We start from the raw sequence: 25,071 nt of genomic DNA on the forward strand, positions 1-25,071 counted from the left end.
CTGAAGTTAACATCAGGAAAAAACAACGACCAACAACATATCCAAATACTGAACAACACATGTAAACACCAGAAATCATGTGAGAACTAAGATGACATATCTCACTTTCAAATATATGTCAACATCAGAAGACACATCTTGACATTTGGCAAGATGTTACAACATCAGACAACATATGATAAGGTCAAACAACATGTAATAGCATTAGACATGTGAAAACATCAAACTACATGTGAAAACATCAGACAACATGTGATAACATCAATCAACATGTGAAAACATCAAACTACATGTGAAAACATCAAACTACATGTGAAAACATCAGACAACATGTGAAAACATCAAACAGCAAGTGAAAACATCAAACAACACGTGAAAACATCAAACAACATGTGAAAACATCAGACAACATGTAGAAACACCGAACAGCATGTGAAAACATCAAACTACATGTGAAAACTTCAAACAACATGTGAAAACATCAAACTACATGTGAAAACATCAAACAACATGTGAAAACATCAGAAAACATCAAACAACATGTGAAAACATCAGACAACATGTAGAAACATCAGACAACATGTGAAAACATCAGACAACATGTAGAAACATCAAACAGCATGTGAAAACATCAAACAACATGTGAAAACATCAAGCTACATGTGAAAACATCAGACAACATGCGAAAACATCAGACAACATGTGAAAACATCAAACAGCATGTGAAAACATCAAACAACATGTGAAAACATCAAGCTACATGTGAAAACATCAGACAACATGCGAAAACATCAGACAACATGTGAAAACATCAAACAGCATGTGAAAATATCAAACAGCATGTGATAACATCAAACTACATGTGAAAACATCAAACAACATGTGAAAACATCAAACAGCATGTGAAAACATCAGACCACATTTTATTTCATCTGGCAACATTAGTCATACTGAGTGACCAAGTCAACATCAGACACTATGTGATAACAAATAAATGTTAACACCAGATGCCACCACTTAACAAACATAACAACATGGACAACATCATGTGACAACACCCAACAACACATGATTTTGTTATCACCCTACTACCTAATTTTGTTATCACCATACTACCTAATTTAGTTATCACCATACTACCTAATTTAGTTATCACCATACTACCTAATTTAGTTATCACCATACTACCTAATTTAGTTATCACCATACTACCTAACTTTGTTATCACCATACTACCTAATTTAGTTATCACCATACTACCTAATTTAGTTATCACCATACTACCTAATTTAGTTATCACCATACTACATCACCCTACTACCTAATTTAGTTATCACCATACTACCTAATTTAGTTATCACCATACTACCTAATTTAGTTATCACCATACTACCTAATTTAGTTATCACCATACTACCTAACTTTGTTATCACCATACTACCTAATTTAGTTATCACCCTACTACCTAATTTAGTTATCACCATACTACCTAATTTAGTTATCACCATACTACCTAATTTAGTTATCACCATACTACCTAATTTAGTTATCACCATACTACCTAATTTAGTTATCACCATACTACCTAATTTTGTTATCACCCTACTACCTAACTTTGTTATCACCATACTACCTAATTTTGTTATCACCATACTACCTAATTTAGTTATCACCATACTACCTAATTTAGTTATCACCATACTACCTAATTTAGTTATCACCATACTACCTAATTTAGTTATCACCATACTACCTAATTTAGTTATCACCATACTACCTAATTTTGTTATCACCATACTACCTACCATACTACCTAATTTTGTTATCACTATACTACCTAACAAAGACTGTAATAAACCCGAGACATTGTTTTATACAACAATCATTTGTTAAGATGAAACCAGCAATATAAATCACTATTCGTTTTATGACATTTCAGATGGCTTTGAACTGTCCCACGTATCCGCCTATCCCAAAGGCCTGTACCTGCAAGACCTCATTAAGTATCTGGATGCTGTAGGAAGGAGAAAATGAAAAGATCTTCAAGAATGAACACAGATTCTCTTCAACATATTTGTGAGACTGTCTACTTTTTCCACCATAAATAAAGAAAACTGATGATATTAAATGTCAAGATGACAAATGAAAAAAAAAAAAATCGAGATTGTCATTTTGGAAACAGCATTGCACAGCTCCACTGATTAATAAAGCTATATTTTGCAGTAGATACAGGGACTTTGTTTCTGTGTAGAAAGCATATCTGAACATCATTTTTAAGCAGTGCTGAAGAAAGCTTGACAGTCATGGATTGTAAAGCTGCACTGTTAGTTTTACAATCTTCATTGAAGTTAAATAGAAAGCTCCATCTATATCGTGTATATTCAACGAAGATTAATTCACTCGTGTGTATTTTCTTCCTTCAAAGCTTCTGGACTGTTAAAAATAATTGTATTAGAAAACCCACATATAAATAGTACTGTAAAGTTGAAAAACGTAGGTGCAAGATATCTATCATCACATGAAATCTAAATGTCATGGTTCCCATGGGTAAAATTGCATAAAATATTGTGCAATGATGAAGACTGAGATTATCAACCAACATAAAATACATGTACAGTCGGAAAATACGAATATAATGACAGGAAAATTATGAAAATCATCCAATTTGGGTCCAATAATGGGTGGGCTTACATTTTTAACTTCATATAAGGCCTATATATGTTCATACTGATAAAATATTTATACATTTAAGTATAGAGCACTCGCAATGGTCCTGACACCTTTGTTCGCGGATAAAATCATCCAGATTATGAGTATTCTGGACTGCCGAGTTCCGTCAACCTGTCAATCTAATCGAAATTTATCTTCCTTGATTACATAATAATAATAATAATAATAAAGTCCTCTTATTACTGATATCAGATGTGATTTCTCTAATAAACATGCAGCAGACATTTATCAATAAATTACCGTTTGTCTTAAACTCAGTATGTTTTTTCTCTTAATGCAATTTCATATATGTTAGATAATATGGAAATATGTGTTACGTTTTTGCAGAAGTACTGAGAGAAGATGACTCATTTTGTTATCGATCAAATTTTAAAGCTATAACATTTTTTTCATTGATTTATCTCATGATAAAACAAGGTTTGTTTATATCCCATCCGAAATCATACAAAATATGACATAACATTTCTTTACATATAGAAGTTGACATGTAGTATGCCAGACATTGAAAACAAGACCTGTCCAAGACTTTTGTTTTTTTTATACTTTCTTTACCATTAATCAAATTTGCCTAGTACAGAGGTACAGTAAACTCTGACACAAGTTTCACAGGTAAATGCTTTAGTTGCTATGACAACACAGTGTCAAGAGGTATGCTGTACACCTCTGGCACCAGTGACCAAAAAAAAAAACAATGTTCAAATATACATCATTTTGTAAGAAAAATTGTGTAGAGAAATGCAGCAATATTACTATGAAAAGTCCATTTCATCCCCCCAAAAAAATATTCTAGATCAAGATTTTCAATTTCTGGACAAACAAGTACAACTTACGTTACAGAAATCAGTTCCCCAACATTTTGGTTGGGATTGTGAGTTGCCCCGATGGTGTAGCAATCATTGTACCTCCACTGTGGCAACATCACCAATGTGTAATGTTCTGATTTCTCTAAATATGGAGTTAGTAAAATACAAAAAAATACTCATATATATAACTACATAAAAACATTACAGGTAAACTTTAAAAACTTTCATTATCGAAGCTGTTACAATTATCCTGTCAAATCGATTGCAGATAGCCAATCAATATTTACCTAGTCATCCATGTCTACTTCTTTTCAAATAAATGTAATTATTTTGTTGTCGTCTTAAAAGCCCAATTTCTAAGTATGAATAAGATATAATGTGTGTTGCATGGCTTCGACTTTTGGGAGAATTCACTACTTATGCTATACTATCACAGTATACCCTAATAGTAATGGTGGAGGTCTATGATTATTATGCCACAACCAAGGGAGTCCTGTCACGAACATCTCACCTCTGACAATTAGCCATTTAGAGAGCCAACATCTTTAAGCAGCCCAACCATACCTCTAAAGGGCTTAAACCTCTACTTCTGAAAAGAATCTAGGGAGACCAACATCTTATCCCCGACAACGAGCCAAAAAGAAAATAACTTACCTTTGACAATAAGCAAAGAAGAAGAACAACACCTTACCCAGGGTTTTCCATAATTTTGTTAGTAGTAGGCTGTGTAGTGAAAGTAGGAGGCTGGCCTGCCGTGTACATGTAGTCGTGTATGGAACATTATTACGGAACTGGATTGGTGTAGGCGGCCAAATGATCAAAGTAGCCGGTCAAATTGGCCGGCAACCGGCTCTTATGGAAAACCCTGCTTACCACTAACAATAAGCCAATAACAACAGAATACTTTGACGATAAGCCTAAAGAACAACATCTTACCACTAACAATAAGCCTAGAAGAAAAGCACTTTAATTTGACAATAAGCCAGAAAGAACAACATCTTAATTTGACAATAAGCCAAGAAGAACAACACATTACCTTTGACATCAAGCCAAAAACAACACCTTACCACTAGAATAAGCCAAGAAGAACAATGCCTTACCTTTGACAATAAGCCAAGGAGCAAACAATTTACCTCTCACTGTACAGGAAAGGCATATTACATGACAATATATTTGTTGGTTTTTATTTAAACTTCAAAGACTATGAATGGACCTATTAGACCCTGAATGCAGTCCACTTATAAAAACACATTAAAGGAAATACTTCAACCTGTTTTTGAAGAATCAACCAGAAAGGCACTGAAATATTTCACTGGTAGACAGATTGAAGATAGTTACATCAAACACATATTGTATATTGTGCCTTAATCATAACCGTCAAATCAGATTTTAAAAGCAACTGCAATCTAATAGTCATTCTCTTAATAGTCATTTTATAGCCATCAATTAGTGGTGTCTAGATAGATAATTTAAAATCCAATCAACATTAACATCTAATACTGCAGTAAGTCTGCAACACTATAAGTTAACTAACAAATCCATTAAAGTGAATTTTTGCTTTATTTCAGATTTCTGTGATAAAATGCTGATGAAAATTAAGTCGGAGATCTCCGACATGAATTAAAAGTTTATAAATAGTATCGGTTGATGGTCTGCTCTATAAAACAGTCATATAATCCTTCTCATTTTGTCTGCTCTCTATATTAACACAAATCAACAATTACAGGTTAAAAGCATTCACACAGGACTTCGACATCAAAATCATCTATCGCTTAATCTGGTAAAATACTACGTAAAAGCTGTCAGATAACCCATAGAGCTACATAACACAGCTGAGATAGTTTCCACTGACTCGTTTATTACCAGTACCAGCACTATAAAAAAATAAACAGGGATAAAGGGAAATCTATTTCTCAGCAGAAAGGAAATTGATAATGAACAAGTAATTTAATCACCCTGCTAGATTCTGGTGATAAGACTTATATTTGTGCTGAGTTCAACATTTATACTGAGTGTAATGTTTGTACTGCAGTGCAACATTTACACTGAGTGTAATATTTGTACTGCAGTGCAACATTTACACTGAGTGTAATATTTGTACTGCAGTGCAACATTTACACTGATTGTAATATTTGTGCTGAGTTCAACATTTATACTGAGTGTAATATTTGTGCTGAGTTCAACATTTATACTGGGTGTAATATTTGTACTGCAGTGCAACATTTATACTGAGTATTAATTTTGTGCTGATTTCAACATTTATACTGAGTGTAATATTTGTACTGCAGTGCAACATTTATACTGAGTAATATTTGTACTGCAGTGCAACATTTATACTGAGTGTAATATTTGTGCTGAGTTCAACATTTATACTGAGTGTAATATTTGTGCTGAGTTCAAAATTTATACTGAGTGTAATATTTGTACAGCAGTGCAATATTTACACTGATTGTAATATTTGTACTGCAGTGCAACATTTATACTGAGTGTAATATTTGTACTGCAGTGCAACATTTATACTGGGTGTAATATTTGTACTGCAGTGCAACATTTACACTGTGTGTAATATTTGTACTGTAGTGCAACATTTATACCGAGTGTAATATTTATACTGCAGTGCAACATTTACACTGAGTGTAATATTTGTACTGCAGTGCAACATTTATATTAAGTGTAATATTTGTACTGCAGTGCAACATTTATACTGGGTGTAATATTTGTACTGCAGTGCAACATTTATACTGGGTGTAATATTTGTACTGCAGTGCAACATTTACACTGTGTGTAATATTTGTACTGCAGTGCAACATATATACTGAGTGTAATATTTATACTGCAGTGCAACATTTACACTGTGTGTAATATTTGTACTGTAGTGCAACATTTATACTGGGTGTAATATTTGTACTGCAGTGCAACGTTTACACTGTGTGTAATATTTGTACTGCAGTGCAACATTTATACTGAGTGTAATATTTGTACTGCAGTGCAACATTTATACTGGGTGTAATATTTGTACTGCAGTGCAACATTTACACTGTGTGTAATATTTGTACTGCAGTGCAACATTTATACTGAGTGTAATATTTATACTGCAGTGCAACGTTTACACTGTGTGTAATATTTGTACTGCAGTGCAACATTTATATATACTGCAGTGTAATACACTGTGTGTAATATTTGTACTGCAGTGCAACATTTATACTGAGTGTAATATTTGTACTGCAGTGCAACATTTATACTGGGTGTAATATTTGTACTGCAGTGCAACATTTACACTGTGTGTAATATTTGTACTGCAGTGCAACATTTATACTGAGTGTAATATTTATACTGCAGTGCAACGTTTACACTGAGTGTAATATTTGTACTGCAGTGCAACATTTATACTGAGTGTAATATTTATACTGCAGTGCAACGTTTACACAGAGTGTAATATTTGTGTAAAGTTCTTTTTTTCCTTTTTTTATTTTCTCAGTTTTAGTCCAGGCTTAACTTAAACATTCGATATCTTTATCACAAATGTGACTTTACGTATTTTCTCCTGGTGTTTTTTTGGCACTTCAAATCAGGTATATATGTACACTGATGTGCAGACTTGTTACAGTCAGTAATGGCAACACTATGAGAAAATGTAACAAAATTCATGCTGGAACATGTAATCACATGTGCTTTCATACAAACATTGACATTTCAACCGGGAAAGATTTCTGACTGAATAGTCAGTTTTTTTGTCATCCTTGAAAAAGGACTTTGATAGGAAGATTATTTTCAGCTCTTTTGAGTCGTTTCAGAGTTTAAAAGTTCAGGGTGATATATAATCTATTGAGAGCATTGAAAGTGACTCGGTCCCATGTATACTCCCACTACAACAAAATTTCAATGCCTAATTGGGTTAAGCCTCAGTTCCAGGCCTAATTTGATGATAATTCATTCAAAATAAAACCCTTGAATGCCACCTTCCTGGCTGGACTTAAAATGTGTCAGAGTTTGATTTTTTCAGAATTAAGACTTTTTAAGACCACTTCTTAGAATGGCCTATCTGAGACAATGGTCATCCTTGATTTAGGGTCAAACAAGAGACTGGCCCCTTAGTGAAGGCTTGAACAATTGACTAACCTTTCAACCAGAGACTGAAATTTATCTTCATCATTACATTCTTCTATTTTGCCTGGAGGCTAAACTCTTAGTGACCACTCTTGACCTCCAGGATGACTTTCAGCAGAGTTGATCAAAAGTTTGACCATCAGATGTCACTGACATATGTCTTTTTCTGCCATCACAATATGTATGTAAAGGAGCTGTCCACAGATTGGTCATCCCTCCCATACCGATAGATAATGTCACAGCTTCATTAAAATCTGGTATAGGATCGTTGTCACGCAAAAACCAACACATAACCGTTATAATGAGGCTATCAAATATAAATTACTCAAATTTTGTTGACAAATTTTGACGAAAATTGCCACACGCTGTTGTGATTAAAAAATAAAAATAAAACCCCCATTAAACACTGTAGGACACAATAATGGTGACAATTAACTATCATTATGTTTTTCTAATTTTGGACATGTAACATTGACCTTCTAATCTCAATCCAGTCATCTTCAATCAAAACAGTCTGTTGAATTCTCAGTAATAGTACATGAAAACGTCGTTTTTTCAGGTTGTTTATCACAGTATCTAACTGGGTACAGATTGGTATACAGCTAGCAGCTGAAATGACTGAAGATCTAATCAATGCTGGGCAATGCTATGATGATGATGAAGTAATTGAGAAATCACGAGACTGTGCTCTATATAAAGATTTGTAAGTTCACAGTTCATACTAACAGCACAAGAACAGGCGATAGGATCCAACACACTGATGATATGACAGCCAACAACAGGATATTACACTTACTGTGACAGAATAGAAAGAGTACGCACAATCATGAAAGTTTGCTTGAATGAATCATTTTCCTAATTTTTATATGTGATTTTATTGTTTATTAGAGTAATTTTATAACTCACATCGATAAGAAATCATACACCACCAGTCAAAGCCAGAAAACAAAATAGATAAAAAAAACTGAGAGATCCCAGACAGATCTTCCAATGTCCATCATTGTATGATATCTAATGTTTTCTTGTAAGATCTTTCCTCTTATTTTAGATCTTAAAAAATTAAGGGCTGGGAGTAGATTTTATTTCCATCATGTAAGCTGACAGTTTCTTTCACATTTAGGCAGTTTCTTTATATTGCCTACACATACTGTTGCCTGATCCACCTCATAACTTCAATATGGACAGTAATCGGTCAAGTGGAACCAACATAGAACCTAAGTATTCCAAATCCTACCTGGTGATGTCGCCACATCAAGCAGAAAATATCCACTGGGTATGATGATTTTTTAGGGAAATTGGGACATTTTGTTAACTACAACCAAGGGAATTTGTTTGGTTGTGTTGGGAATGCCTGGATGAGGAAAAAGGAGAGGAGGCGGTGGAAACGAGAGGTGACCTGGAAATATATTGGCAGACATATATATTGATCTAATGGTAACAGATTTATCTGGGCCCTGCACTAGAGAAAGGATAAAGAAAAAAATGATGTAGGACATCCAAATAAAACCTATAGATAAAGGAGTCACAGATTTTAGATACTAAACTAAATAACAAATTGTAGTCATCTGGCATTACCATGCAAGTGAGGAGCTGGGTGAGCAAATCACAACAGCAAGCTTACCAGGCACAGGGGCCTGTAACTATATTTCTGAGGGATGAGCGCTTGTAGAGTATACTACCACAGGGACCTGTAACGATGTTTTTGGGGATGAGGGTCTGTATGGTATACCATCATAGGGGCTTGTAACAATGTTTTTGGGGATGAGGGTCTCTATGGTATACCATCATAGTGGCTTGTAACAATGTTTTTGGGGATGAGGGTCTGTATGGTATACTACCACAGGGGCTTGTAACAATGTTTTTGGGGATGAGGGTCTGTATGGTATACTATCACAGGGGCTTGTAACAATGTTTTTGGGGATGAGGGTCTGTATAGTATACTACCACAGGGGCTTGTAACAATGTTTTTGGGGATGAGGGTCTGTATGGTATACTACCACAGGGGCTTGTAACGATGTTTTCAGGGATGAGGGCTTGTAGAGTATACTACCACAGGGGCCTGTAACAATGTTTTTCGGGATGAGGGTCTCTATGGTATACTATCATAGGGGCCTGTAACAATGTTTTTGGGGATGAGGGTCTGTATGGTATACCATCATAGGGGCTTGTAACAATGTTTTTGGGGATGAGGGTCTCTATGGTATACCATCATAGTGGCTTGTAACAATGTTTTTGGGGATGAGGGTCTGTATGGTATACTACCACAGGGGTTGCAACAATGTTTTTGGGGATGAGGGTCTGTTTGGTATATGATCATAGTGGCTTGTAACAATGTTTTTGGGGATGAGGGTCTGTATGGTATACTACCACAGGGGCTTGTAACAATGTTTTTAGGGATGAGGGCTTGTAGAGTATACTACCACAGGGGCCTGTAACAATGTTTTTAGGGATGAGGGTCTGTATGGTATACTATCACAGGGGCCTGTAACAGTGTTTCTGGTAGAGGAGGGTTTGTATGGTATACTATCACAGGGGCCTGTAACAGTGTCTCTGGTAGAGGAGGGTTTGTATGGTATACTATCACAGGGGCCTGTAACAGTGTTTCTGGTAGAGGAGGGTTTGTATGGTATACTATCACAGGGGCCTGTAACAGTGTTTCTGGTAGAGGAGGGTTTGTATGGTATACTATCACAGGGGCCTGTAACAACGTCTCTGGCAGATGAAGGTTTGTATGGTATACTATCACAGGGGCCTGTAACAGTGTTTCTGGCAGATGAAGGTTTGTATGGTATACTATCACAGGGGCCTGTAACAACGTCTCTGGCAGATGAAGGTTTGTATGGTATACTATATCCAGTAAAGGGAATCAATGAAATACCAGAGAGAAATTCACCACTCTATGAAATGTTGCCAGTATTTGGCCAAATACTTTTCAATTTGGTACCTAATGTTCACAAATAAAAAACCTACAAGGAGAATAAAGCTAGAAACACAACAGGTTGAATTCACACACCTTTCACTCCCTGTGACTATGAAACCAGCGATGTTAGATTTTGATCAGTCTATAACGTTTCTCATCAAAATGAAACATGTGAGAAGAACTTTAGTCCACAAAATCTATCATTTTGCAGCTGCAAGTTGGCTATCTAGCAATTACACACTACCAAGCACAGCAGGAATCTTCAGTTTCAGAGATGACCCTTGAGCTATGATATATATATATATATATATGTATGATGATGGGCTAACAACATTTTAAAGTTTGTGAATCTCTAAAACAAACAAGAAAATGCATTACTATTGCTAATTAAAGTTTTGATATCCAACATCTGATCCAGATTTACTGCCATCTTACAGAAATGTAATACAGAAAAAGCATTCTGCACACATACACACCAATTCAAACTTACACTTGTAGATAATAACACAGCAGAAAAATCTGGGTTTTTTTTTTTTTTTTTTTTTGCTCTTTGAGTAAACACTGTAAGTATACCCCAGTATGTAAATTAAAGACGCTTTCTAACTAATAACCACAATTAGAAATCAAACTTTCAACATCAAAGCTTCAAACCATCACGAATGATCGTATCATGGTGGCCTGCCAATCATTTGAACCTGCATGAAACATCTATTTCTTTGCCTGGTATTGAATTTTTTTTTCATTAATGTCCTTTAGATTTTTGAGATTGCCATATTTCAACACAGGAGAGGTTCCCTTCAATCGTGTATCTTTTTAGTTTCGACATGTCTGATCTGTCCTCACATCACATGATGCTTTATATTGACAATGCACTCTACTATTATCTAAGCAGGCCATCAAGAATATTGATCAGAGAAATCGATGAAAACTTTCTCATATTTCATTGTAAATAACAGTAACTATAACAGTCTATAAAAGGTGTCCTTGAATTGTCTCATAAACTCTAAACAGGGCTCTCACACCCCATTTTGGGACTGGGGCCCGGGGCCCTTTGAATTGGGAAAAATAATGTTGTTTTCCTTATAACTGGGAAAACTTGGGGTTTAAATTGGGAAAAAAAGATACTATTTTGCATTGGGATTCGGCCCCAAATCTGGCAGATCAAGAGCCCTGCTAAAGTATCTTCCAAATCTGTGTAAGTATTCGATTTTCTCAAACATGTAACAATACTTAATACTGGAAGTCATTGCCAAGATATAATACTCCACATGGCGTAAATCTTATAAATGTTTCTATCAACAAGCCCATATGTCTGCTAATAAGCCCACCCAAATACAAGAGGACGCTGGGCCTTATAAAGGTCATCTGACAATAAAGACCTATATATGACATACCAGTGGTAACAGTTATAAGGCCAGTTATTAAAAGCTTAAAATAGTTCAGAATATTTTAGCAGTAAAGACAAAAAATATCACACCTCAGTTTTTCCCTATTACTATTACTAAAAAATTTTAGTTCATGGGGACCAGTGAAACGTTAGAAGACATATATGTGTTTCTCAAGATTCAGGCCATGGCAGCCATATCGCACTTAGGACTGACCTGAAAAACAAGTCGCCTAATGGATGTAGAATGTCTAACCTATCCCTCAGTACAATCTTACCTTTGTCAGTTTGTTAAATTAATTTAGGAAAACTTGAAAGCCTATTGATCCAGAATGCTACTACCATGAACAAGGACCTATTAAATGTTAAAAAAAAAAAAAAGAGATTTAAAGTTCTTCACTTTATTTTACAAAAATTGTTAAAAAAAGTTATCAAACTTATATCAATCACACTTGTTGGCCCAGAATGAAAAATTAGAGGGGACTTACTGTAAGGAGGACACCTGAGTACACAGTGAAAACCACCATAGTTCTGCAGGTGATCCCTAACCTATCTATGTCTGTTCAGGGAATCAAACCCCAGACATCATGGTGAAAGGCAAGAGCTTTACTCATATATGCCCTCTGAACACTCAAATAGTCTTAACACATTCATTTGAACAAATTTGGTAGTCCACCATCCCAAAATATTACAATCCCTTTATCAGGACTCATGCCCTTTTGATTATTTAGAAGAAATTGTTTCAGGATTTTAAGTTATATCCAATCCCTTTGACCTTGGAAGTAGGTCAAGATCATTCATTTGAACAAACTTGGTAGCCTTTTGTCCAAGCATACATCAAGTGTATATCCGCACCTGGGCTTCTTTCTTATTGAGAGGATGTTTAAAGATTTTAACACTTTTGACCCCTGTGACCTTGAAAGTGTGTCAAAGTAATTCATTTGAACAAACTATGTAGCCATTCATCCAGTATGACAAAAGCCTAATATCAGTACCAACTGTCTTTTGGTAATTGAGAAAAAGTATTTTAAAGATTTCAACATATTTGTACCCTTTTATCTTGAAAGATGGACAAGGTCTTTTATTTGAAGAAACTTGGTAGCTCTTCATCTCTGCATGCTACAGACATAAAATCATCACCTTGGGTCATTCCTGTTATTTAGAAGAAGTCTTTTTAAATCTTTTTAACATACTTGAGCCCTGTGACATTGAATGTGGATCAAGATCATTCATTTGAACACACTTGACAGCCTTTGTCCCAGCCTGCTACAGGCCCAATATCAGCACCCTGGGCCTTTTGGATCATTGAGAAGTCCTTTAACATATCTGAGCCCTATGATCTTGAAATTAGGTTAAGGTCAGTCAACTGAACAAACTTGGTAGCAATTCATTTCAGAATGCTACAAGCAAATATTAATATCCTCACCCAACTGGTTATTGAGAAGAAAGGGAAAAGTGTCTGCACAATGCACTATCGTGAACAAAACATGACTGCTGTAGGTCGTGCAAACCCTTCAGGTCAGTCTAAAAGATCCACATAAACTAGTAAACTAAATTGCTATATCACTGTTGACTTTAAGTAGGAAGTTCTGTCCCTGGAGACTAATGAACGAGTTAATTCTGTGTCAACTTCTAAATGGTGTTTTACTTATACAATGTTCTACACATAAACCCAGTGAAGACAGATTAACCACATCTATGGCTATATGTTACATCATATTTTATATCTCGAACTCCGATACATACAACTATACTTCATATCACTTAAATAAAGATTTTAGTTCATGTAGTCAGATAAAAATCTTTCAAACACATTAATTTAGGTGACTTTTGTATCAGGTTTGAGCAAATTCCTTATTGAGTAGCAAACTCCCTTGAGTGAAGAGTTAACAATAAGACTAGAGTTATGATGAGTTCTAGGTAACACCACATACCTTATTCTCAAGTACATTACTTGTTTACTTATTAAAATATTTGATCTGAAATTGAAAATATTCTATTTAAGAAACTTTTGCATGAGATAAAAAAAGTGTAATCTGATTGTAAATGAACCATATCTTAAACTATAGTAAAAACAGATAATATATTTTGTTTGCCATCCATGTTTCCACATATGAAATAAACCTATTGAAACTTTACTAGGGACATGATTCATACCAGGTTTTATGAGATTTAAACAACCTATGCTACCATAAACTCATAAATTCTGTTAACACAAAATATTTGACTTCCTGACATGCAATGTATACTGGAAAATTGGGGCCACTTAATGCAGTAAACACATTACAGAACCAGATCTGTTGTACAGGTGAATACTCCCACATGTTTACAGAACTAAATCTGTCCTACTGTTAAATACTCCCACATGTTTACAGAACTAAATCTGTTTACAGAACTAAATCTGTTGTAAATACACCCACATGTTTACAGAACTAAATCTGTTGTACAGGTTAATACACCCACGTGTTTACGGAACTAAATTTGTTGTACAGGTGAATACCCCCACATGTTTACAGAACTAAATCTGTTCTACTGTAAAATACTCCCACATGTTTACAGAACTAAATCTGTTGTACAGGTGAATACTCCCACATGTTTACAGAACTAAATCTGTTGTACAGGTTAATACACAAACATGTTTACTAAAGAAAATACTCCCACATGTTTACAGAACTAAATCTGTTGTACAGGTTAATACTCCCACATGTTTACAGAACTAAATCTGTTGTACAGGTGAATACTCCACATGTTTACAGAACTAAATCTGTTGTACAAGTTAATACACCCACATGTTTACAGAACTAAATCTGTTGTACAGGTGAATACTCCCACATGTTTACAGAACTAAATCTGTTGTACAGGTTAATACACAAACATGTTTACAGAACTAAATCTGTTGTACAGGTGAATACTCCCACATGTTTACAGAACTAAATCTGTTGTACAGGTTAATACTCCCACATGTTTACAGAACTAAATCTGTTGTACAGGTGAATACTCCACATGTTTACAGAACTAAATCTGTTGTACAAGTTTACAGGTGTCCTACTGTTAAATACTCCCACATGTTTACAGAACTAAATCTGTTGTACAGGTGAATACTCCCACATGTTTACAGAACTAAATCTGTTGTACAGGTTAATACTCCCACATGTTTACTGAACTAAATCTGTCCTACTGTTTAATACTCCCACATGTTTACAGAACTAAATCTGTTGTACAGGTGAATACTCCCACATGTTTACAGAACTAAATCTGTTGTACAGGTTAATACACCCACATGTTTACAGAACTAAATCTGTTGTACGGGTTAATACACCCACGTGTTTACAGAACTAAATTTGTTGTACAGGTGAATACTCCCACATGTTTACAGAACTAAATCTGTTGTACAGGTGAATACTCACACGTTTACAGAACTAAATCTGTTGTACAGGTGAATACTCCCACATGTTTACAGAACTAAATCTGTCCTACTGTTAAATACTCCCACATGTTTACAGAACTAAATCTGTCCTAATGTAAAATACTCCCACATGTTTACAGAACTAAATCTGTTGTACAGGTGAATACTCCCACATGTTTACAGAACTAAATCTGTCCTACTGTTAAATACTCCCACATGTTTACAGAACTAAATCTGTCCTACTGTAAAATACTCCCACATGTTTACAGAACTAAATCTGTTGTACAGGTGAATACTCCCACATGTTTACAGAACTAAATCTGTTGTACAGGTGAATACTCCCACATGTTTACAGAACTAAATCTGTTGTACAGGTTAATACACCCACATGTTTACAGAACTAAATCTGTTGTACAGGTTAATACACCCACGTGTTTACGGAACTAAATTTGTTGTACAGGTGAATACTCCCACATGTTTACAGAACTAAATCCATTGTACAGGTGAATACTCCCACATGTTTACAGTACTAAATCTGTCCTACTGTTAAATACTCCCACATGTTTACAGAACTAAATCTTTTGTACAGGTGAATACTCCCACATGTTTACAGAACTAAATCTGTTGTACAGGTGAATACTCCCACATGTTCACAGAACTAAATCTGTTGTACAGGTGAATACTCGCACATGTTTACAGTACTAAATCTGTCCTACTGTTAAATACTCCCACATATTTGCAGAACTAAATCTGTTGTACAGGTGAATACTCGCACATGTTTACAGAACTAAATCTGTTGTACTGTTAAATACTCCCACATGTTTACAGAACTAAATCTGTTGTACAGGTGAATACTCCCACATACAGAACTCCCACATGTTTACAGAACTAAATCTGTTGTATAGGTGAATACTCCCACTTGTTTACAGAACTAAATCTGTTGTACAGGTTAATACACAAACATGTTTACAGAACTAAATCTGTTGTACAGGTGAATACTCCCACATGTTTACAGAACTAAATCACACTACAGAACTAAATCTGTTGTACAGGTGAATACTCCCACATGTTTACAGAACTAAATCTGTCCTACTGTTAAATACTCCCACATGTTTACAGAACTAAATCTGTTGTACAGGTGAATACTCACACGTTTACAGAACTAAATCTGTTGTACAGGTGAATACTCCCACATGTTTACAGAACTAAATCTGTCCTACTGTTAAATACTCCCACCTGTTTACAGAACTAAATCTGTCCTACTGTAAAATACTCCCACAGGTTCACAGAACTAAATCTGTTGTACAGGTGAATACTCCCACATGTTCACAGAACTAAATCTGTCCTACTGTTAAATACTCCCACATGTTTACAGAACTAAATCTGTCCTACTGTAAAATACTCCCACATGTTCACAGAACTAAATCTGTTGTACAGGTGAATACTCCCACAGGTTCACAGAACTAAATCTGTTGTACAGGTGAATACTCCCACATGTTTACAGAACTAAATCTGTTGTACAGGTGAATACTCCCACATGTTTACAGAACTAAATCTGTTGTACAGGTGAATACTCACACGTTTACAGAACTAAATCTGTTGTAAAGGTTAAAACTCCCACATGTTTACAGAACTAAATCCATTGTACAGGTGAATACTCCCACATGTTTACAGAACTAAATCCATTGTACAGGTGAATACTCCCACATGTTTACAGTACTAAATCTGTCCTACTATTAAATACTCCCACATGTTTACAGAACTAAATCTTTTGTACAGGTGAATACTCCCACATGTTTACAGAACTAAATCTGTTGTACAGGTGAATACTCCCACATGTTCACAGAACTAAATCTGTTGTACAGGTGAATACACGCACATGTTTACAGTACTAAATCTGTCCTACTGTTAAATACTCCCACATATTTACAGAACTAAATCTGTTGTACAGGTGAATACTCGCACATGTTTACAGAACTAAATCTGTTGTACAGGTGAATACTCCCACATGTTTACAGAACTAAATCTGTTGTACAGGTGAATACTCGCACATGTTTACAGAACTAAATCTGTCCTACTGTTAAATACTCCCACATGTTTACAGAACTAAATCTGTCCTACTGTTAAATACTCCCACATGTTTACAGAACTAAATCTGTTGTACAGGTGAATACTCACACGTTTACAGAACTAAATCTGTTGTACAGGTGAATACTCCCACATGTTTACAGAACTAAATCTGTCCTACTGTTAAATACTCCCACATGTTTACAGAACTAAATCTGTTGTACAGGTGAATACTCACACGTTTACAGAACTAAATCTGTTGTACAGGTGAATACTCCCACATGTTTACAGAACTAAATCTGTTGTACAGGTGAATACTCCCACATGTTCTACAGAACTAAATCTGTTGTACAGGTGAATACTCCCACATGTTTACAGAACTAAATCTGTTGTACAGGTGAATACTCCCACATGTTTACAGAACTAAATCTGTCCTACTGTTAAATACTCCCACATGTTTACAGAACTAAATCTGTTGTACAGGTGAATACTCCCACATGTTTACAGAACTAAATCTGTTGTACAGGTGAATACTCGCACATGTTTACAGAACTAAATCTGTTGTACAGGTGAATACTCCCACATGTTTACAGAACTAAATCTGTTGTACAGGTGAATACTCCCACATGTTTACAGAACTAAATCTGTTGTACAGGTGAATACCACAGGTTTACAGAACTAAATCTGTTGTACATAATACTCCCACATGTTCACAGAACTAAATCTGTCCTACTGTTAAATACCCCCACATGTTTACAGAACTAAATCTGTCCTACTGTAAATTACTCCCACATGTTTACAGAACTAAATCTGTTGTACAGGTGAATACTCCCACATGTTTACAGAACTAAATCTGTTGTACAGGTGAATACTCACACGTTTACAGAACTAAATCTGTTGTAAAGGTTAAAACTCCCACATGTTTACAGAACTAAATCCATTGTACAGGTGAATACTCCCACATGTTTACAGAACTAAATCCATTGTACAGGTGAATACTCCCACATGTTTACAGTACTAAATCTGTCCTACTGTTAAATACTCCCACATGTTTACAGAACTAAATCTGTTGTACAGGTGAATACTCCCACATGTTCACAGAACTAAATCTGTCCTACTGTTAAATACTCCCACATGTTTACAGAACTAAATCTGTTGTACAGGTGAATACTCCCACATGTTTACAGAACTAAATCTGTTGTACAGGTGAATACTCGCACATGTTTACAGAACTAAATCTGTTGTACAGGTGAATACTCCCACATGTTTACAGAACTAAATCTGTTGTACAGGTGAATACTCCCACATCTTTACAGAACTAAATCTGTTGTACAGGTGAATACTCCCACATGTTCACAGAACTAAATCTGTCCTACTGTTAAATACTCCCACATGTTTACAGAACTAAATCTGTTGTACAGGTGAATACTCGCACATGTTTACAGAACTAAATCTGTTGTACAGGTGAATACTCGCACATGTTTACAGAACTAAATCTGTTGTACAGGTGAATACTCGCACATGTTTACAGAACTAAATCTGTTGTACAGGTGAATACTCCCACATCTTTACAGAACTAAATCTGTTGTACAGGTTAATACTCCCACATGTTCACAGAACTAAATCTGTCCTACTGTTAAATACCCCCACATGTTTACAGAACTAAATCTGTCCTACTGTAAATTACTCCCACATGTTTACAGAACTAAATCTGTTGTACAGGTGAATACTCCCACATGTTTACAGAACTAAATCTGTTGTACAGGTGAATACTCCCACATGTTCACAGAACTAAATCTGTCCTACTGTTAAATACTCCCACATGTTTACAGAACTAAATCTGCTATATAGACAAACACTACTAAATGTTACTAGGAGTGTGAATATTACAAGTATACTGGTGTTTTTGTAGAGTCATTGCAATATACAGGTAAGAAAAAGAAGATATTCTCTGAAAAAAGGTGCATGCATTTCATTTGCTTTCATCTCTTTTTCATACAGGTAAACACATGCACAAAGTCTAAACTGAACTTACCCTCAGAGATCGGTCGTAGGATGCACTGAATATCTTTGTCCCTGATGACGTCTGTAACTCTGCTAAGGCATACACTGTGCCAGTGTGACCTTTCAGGGTAACAATTTGATTTTTTGATTCTAGCTCCCATACCTGTCAAAATAAATAAATACATTAAGTAAATTAACTAAAAACAATATCAAAACATTTTCAAAAATATTACATTAATGTCAAAAAATAGCAAATCAAAACTCAATGATCAATATATGGAAGGCTTATTGGTTTTTGCCCAAGGACGTACCTATGTCAGCGCTGAACAAAATGGAAGTTTCTCAGGTTTCTGAGAATCATAAACCAGCAGACAGAGACTATCTAACCACAAACCTTGGCTTTACACCTGAGATTGTGTAAGCCAATGTTTTTACTAACTCAGCTAATGCCAGCAATTTGTTTATATGCTTTTAAGAGAATATTTCTGTTATTATACCACTTTTGCTAAAAGAAAACCTTGTGAGGGTACCACTGATAAGGACCACCTCTGTTAAGGGACCATCTCTGTTAAGAGACAATCTTTGAGAAGGGATTACTAATAAAAGACCACCTCTCTTAAGAGACCATCTCTGTTAAGAGACCATCTCTCTTAAGAGACCATGTCTGAGAAGGGACTACTGATAAGAGACCATCTATGTGAAGGACTTCTGATAAGAGACCACCTCTGTTAAAAGGCCATCTCTGTTAAGAGGCCATCTCTGTTAAGGCACTTCTAATAAGAGGCCACCTCTGTTAAGAGGCCATCTCTGTTAAGGAACTACTGATAAGAGGCCACCTCTGTTAAAAGGCCATCTCTGTTAAGGCACTTCTGATAAGAAACCACCTCTGTTAAGAGGCCATCTCTGTTAAGGCACTTTTGATAAGATGCCACCTCTGTTAAAAGGCCATCTCTGTTAAGGAACTACTGATAAGAGGCCACCTCTGTTAAGGCACTTCTGATAAGAAACCACCTCTGTTAAGAGGCCATCTCTGTTAAGGCACTTCTGATAAGAGGCCACCTCTGTTAAAAGGCCATCTCTGTTAAGGCACTTCTGATAAGAAACCACCTCTGTTAAGAGGCCATCTCTGTTAAGGAACTACTGATAAGAGGCCACCTCTGTTAAAAGGCCATCTCTGTTAAGGCACTTCTGATAAGAAACCACCTCTGTTAAGAGGCCATCTCTGTTAAGGCACTTTTGATAAGAGGCCACCTCTGTTAAAAGGCCATCTCTGTTAAGGAACTACTGATAAGAGGCCACCTCTGTTAAAAGGCCATCTCTGTTAAGGCACTTCTGATAAGAAACCACCTCTGTTAAGAGGCCATCTCTGTTAAGGAACTACTGATAAGAGGCCACCTCTGTTAAGGCACTTCTGATAAGAAACCACCTCTGTTAAGAGGCCATCTCTGTTAAGGCACTTCTGATAAGAGGCCACCTCTGTTAAAAGGCCATCTCTGTTAAGGCACTTCTGATAAGAGACCTCCTCTGTTAAGAGACCATCTCTGTGAAGGAACTACTGATAAGAGACCACCTCTTTGAAGGACCTCTCTTTCTTGAGACCGTCTAGTGATTCTGATGTTCAAAGAACCAATTTTAAGAGACGACAGACTATATGTGTTATGAGATGAGATGGAATCCAACCAATTCCCTGTAAACCAGATCTGTAGCATAAGGACTGATCCATGACTGTCTCTGTAGTTTGACTGGTTATAAAACAGACTTTAAAGTCATTTTTACCCCACACTTCTTTCAATGGTACAACAGATTCTTTTAATAAGCTACTATATCATGAACCAGTACATGTATGAGCATTTAATAGACCTTGATTCAGGTATCACTAATTTACGATAAGAAAATGGAATTGCGGATTTAAGGACTTTCAAAACTGAATATTTTTAATTTCTTTTTTTTTTTTTCATTATCATTTTTGCAATTATGACAGCATGATCTTAAGAATTAACTTTTTTCTTCACTTTTATTCTTTTTTATTCATCATTCCCCGTAATTTATAAAATTGCATTTTCAATGTATAGTAAGTAAAGATTAAGAGTCTTTTTAAGGACTTAAACCAAATTTAGTGTCTTTTTTTTTTCTTTTCTTTTGGACAATACTCAAAATTAAGGGTCTTTACAAAAGCATGCAAACCCTGTTTACACTTACATGAATGACGTTTTCATATGTACCACACAATATATGGTAGTTTGTGATAGCTATACTGTATACACTGCCACCTGACGTTTCCAGCATCTGTAAGCATTCTAATGTCTCAAGGTCCCAGATCTGACAAAAGAAATTCAAAAAGATACACATGGAAAAAAGAATATCAAGAAATGAATATTAAACGTCCTTAAAACATTAACTGGTGAATTTTAAGAAGTCAATTAAGCTAAACATTTAGATCTATGGGACAAACCATGTGAAAGAGGTGGCATGCTTAAAGCTTAAAGCATCGATAGCTTAATAATACAAGTAAGATACAGACTTTTACAAATTAATTTTTTACATATTACACCGCCCGAACTGAAGTCACATGGGTGATGCGATCGTTATGTGATGGAATATAATGTACCATGACTATATGAAACAGACCTGCTAAACACAATATTGGCACTATTCCTCTGTGATTAAATGGTAGAGTGAGAATGAGAAATGCTTACCACAGGACTTTTGATCCTCCTCAACCTTCAAAATTTGGCTGATTGTGTTGTACAAGAAAATGTCTAGGATATGAACAAAACCGTTCAAATGCATCTTTAACACCTTGTTTGACAAGTACACAGGTTTAGCGTTTTTGTCCTCCTTGTTTGACAAAGGACTAGTACACAGTGTTAGTGTTTTTTGCCCTCCTTGTCTGACAAAGGACTAGTACACAGTGTTAGTGTTTTTTGCTCTCCTTGTCTGACAAAGGACTAGTACACAGTGTTAGTGTTTTTTGTCCTCCTTGTCTGACAAAGGACTAGTACACAGTTTCAGTGTTTTTTGTCCTCCTTGTCTGACAAAGGACTAGTACACAGTTTCAGTGTTTTTTGTCCTCCTTGTCTGACAAAGGACTAGTACACAGTGTTAGTCTTTTTTGTCCTCCTTGTCTGACAAAGGACTAGTACACAGTTTCAGTGTTTTTTGTCCTCCTTGTCTTACAAAGGACTAGTACACAGTGTTAGTCTTTTTTGTCCTCCTTGTCTGACAAAGGACTAGTACACAGTGTTAGTGTTTTTTGCTCTCCTTGTCTGACAAAGGACTAGTACACAGTGTTAGTGTTTTTTGCCCTCCTTGTCTGACAAAGGACTAGTACACAGTTTCAGTGTTTTTTGTCCTCCTTGTCTGACAAAGGACTAGTACACAGTTTCAGTGTTTTTTGTCCTCCTTGTCTGACAAAGGACTAGTACACAGTGTTAGTGTTTTTTGTCCTCCTTGTCTGACAAAGGACTAGTACACAGTTTCAGTGTTTTTTGTCCTCCTTGTCTGACAAAGGACTAGTACACAGTTTCAGTGTTTTTTGTCCTCCTTGTCTGACAAATTATGTGTCAGGTTTTGAGTAATACTCAAAATGGTTTAATCTCTTCAATACAAAAAACTTAATATTCACAATCTCTTGGCGACAGAAAGTCAATTTACTTAATCCTTGATATCAAAGTCAAATGATCTTTGTTCAAAAGTCATTTCATGCAGTGTTTGAAAGGACATAACACTATGGGACCAAAGCAACAGGATAGAAATAAGTAACTTACTCTGATAGTCTGGTAAGACCCACTGTAGAGGTGATTTTGAGTGGCCACAAGAGCCCGCACCCAATGGTTCAATCCTGTCAATTCCTGCTTCAACTCATTAGTGTGTACGTCCCATACCTACAAACAGTATGTCACAAATCGTTACATTATTTTTCTTTGATTTTGATATCAGAAAGTATCTTCAGTCATACCACACAGATAATTCTAAACAAATCAAAAAATGAATTCAAACATGCAAAACCTTTTAAAAAATCACGAGCAAAGGGAGACAATTGTTCCATGGCCTGAAGACTTGATTAAGGTGTTTTTGTTTAAAAACAAAAAAATATCAACAAATACTGTATTATGAATTGTCATCAGAGCTAAATCATCAAAACATCAGTAGTTACTCAAACATGTACCTATATTAACTTAACTTCTTTATAAAACAAACAGATTGCATCTAGATATCTTTACATTAATCAAAATATCGCTGCAGTTGTGATAATAAACTTCAGAATCTTTCCGCAAATATATGACCTTGACCTCTCTATCTCAACATGAAACATTTTCCATGAAATCTTAATTTTTGTTTGTTTGCTTGGTTTATCATCGCATCAACAGCAACGGTTGTTTGAGGTGAGGTCACCTTGTATAGCAGGTGGCTACCTCACTGAACAACATACTAGAGGTTCATCAGAGACCATCCACAGCAAAAAGGGTTATGTAGGCCAATACTTTATTGAAAAGATTCCTTATGGCCGCTACCTTAAATAAACTTGATTAACCTTGATCATAGCAAATCATCATGATTTACCGCTGCGCCACCTGACCACCCGAACTATTTACCTTGATGACTTTGAGAGAGCCACTGAACAGCAGGCTTTTTGTTGAGGCGAGAGTACATACTGGATTACAGTGGGCATCTATCACACATACTTGTTCAAAGTTATCAATATTCCACACCTGTTCACAACAAAGAATATATACAGTTTTCTGTTACAAACAGCAATCTGCCAAAATAACAGAAATTACAATCAAATTAACTTCTGATCATAGTGAAAATATTGAATTTGTAAGTGTATTTGGAATGAATAATTTCAGCTTCAGGATTTTATATCAAACATTATAATAGCAATGATAATATTTATTTGGTATTAGGCCCAGGTAGGTAATTTTGCTCACCTATATCTGACTACTACAGTCAATCCTGCTAAAGCGATCATCCAAATTAAGTGACTTACCGTCATATACGACTGTAACTTAACCTCCCAATGTACCCGGTAATTTACAATACAAATGACCTGTATAAAGCAACCACCTGTCTAATGCAATCGGTGTCCCTAACACCAAAAATGACCTTCTCCAGCGACCTACAAAAAGTTACCTGGTTCCCATAAACATCAACTTGAAACACAAAGACAATGACATGACAATCACATGTCCTTTAGTCTTGCTACCCAAGCAGTTTATCGACATGTAAGATAATGTAATTCTCCAATTTAATTTGATGAACAACTTAACTAGTTGCTCTGTAAGTATAAAGAAATAATGTAGATTACAAACAAAAAAATCACTACAAATGTGTGAGAAGATCTGCCTGTATTTGGCACCGTGCTCTTGCAGCCAGAACATAAAACACAAGCTGTTAAAGAGGGTTTACGACAAAATAGTGAACATCATAAGGTTATTAAAACACATACCTTGTTGAATAGGAGGTAGTTGTGATCTAATAAACCATGGCTTCTACATGAGTATTGAAAACAAGGAATACCCCTATTCACAAAATTACCACTAGTGCCATAACACATTTTAAAAAAATGGCTGTTAAATAAATCTGTACCCGCCAGATTTTTTTTTCATTTCTTTCCTTGTTCTAATTGTTTGGATCTGTTATGAGTTTA

The 25,071-nt window shown here is 35.6% G+C and overlaps 1 protein-coding gene across 2 annotated transcripts in view; it reads right to left on the bottom strand.

The window, feature by feature from the left end:
• The window catches only part of LOC132554517 (E3 ubiquitin-protein ligase TRAF7-like), a 69,595-nt gene that overhangs the window by 15,252 nt on the left and 29,272 nt on the right, over positions 1-25,071 (bottom strand). For both annotated transcript variants that reach the window (XM_060218835.1, XM_060218834.1), the window contains 4 exons: positions 24,017-24,133; positions 23,189-23,305; positions 21,621-21,740; positions 19,453-19,584 (listed from right to left, as the gene is read on the bottom strand). In XM_060218835.1, coding sequence (XP_060074818.1) covers positions 19,453-19,584; positions 21,621-21,740; positions 23,189-23,305; positions 24,017-24,133 — 486 coding nt within the window. The remainder of the gene's footprint in view (positions 1-19,452; positions 19,585-21,620; positions 21,741-23,188; positions 23,306-24,016; positions 24,134-25,071) is intronic.

This window comes from Ylistrum balloti, unplaced genomic scaffold (assembly GCF_031769215.1).
Source record: "Ylistrum balloti isolate Yb309-2 unplaced genomic scaffold, AGI_CSIRO_Ybal_v1 Utg370416, whole genome shotgun sequence".
NCBI classification, from domain to species: Eukaryota; Metazoa; Mollusca; class Bivalvia; order Pectinida; family Pectinidae; genus Ylistrum; species Ylistrum balloti.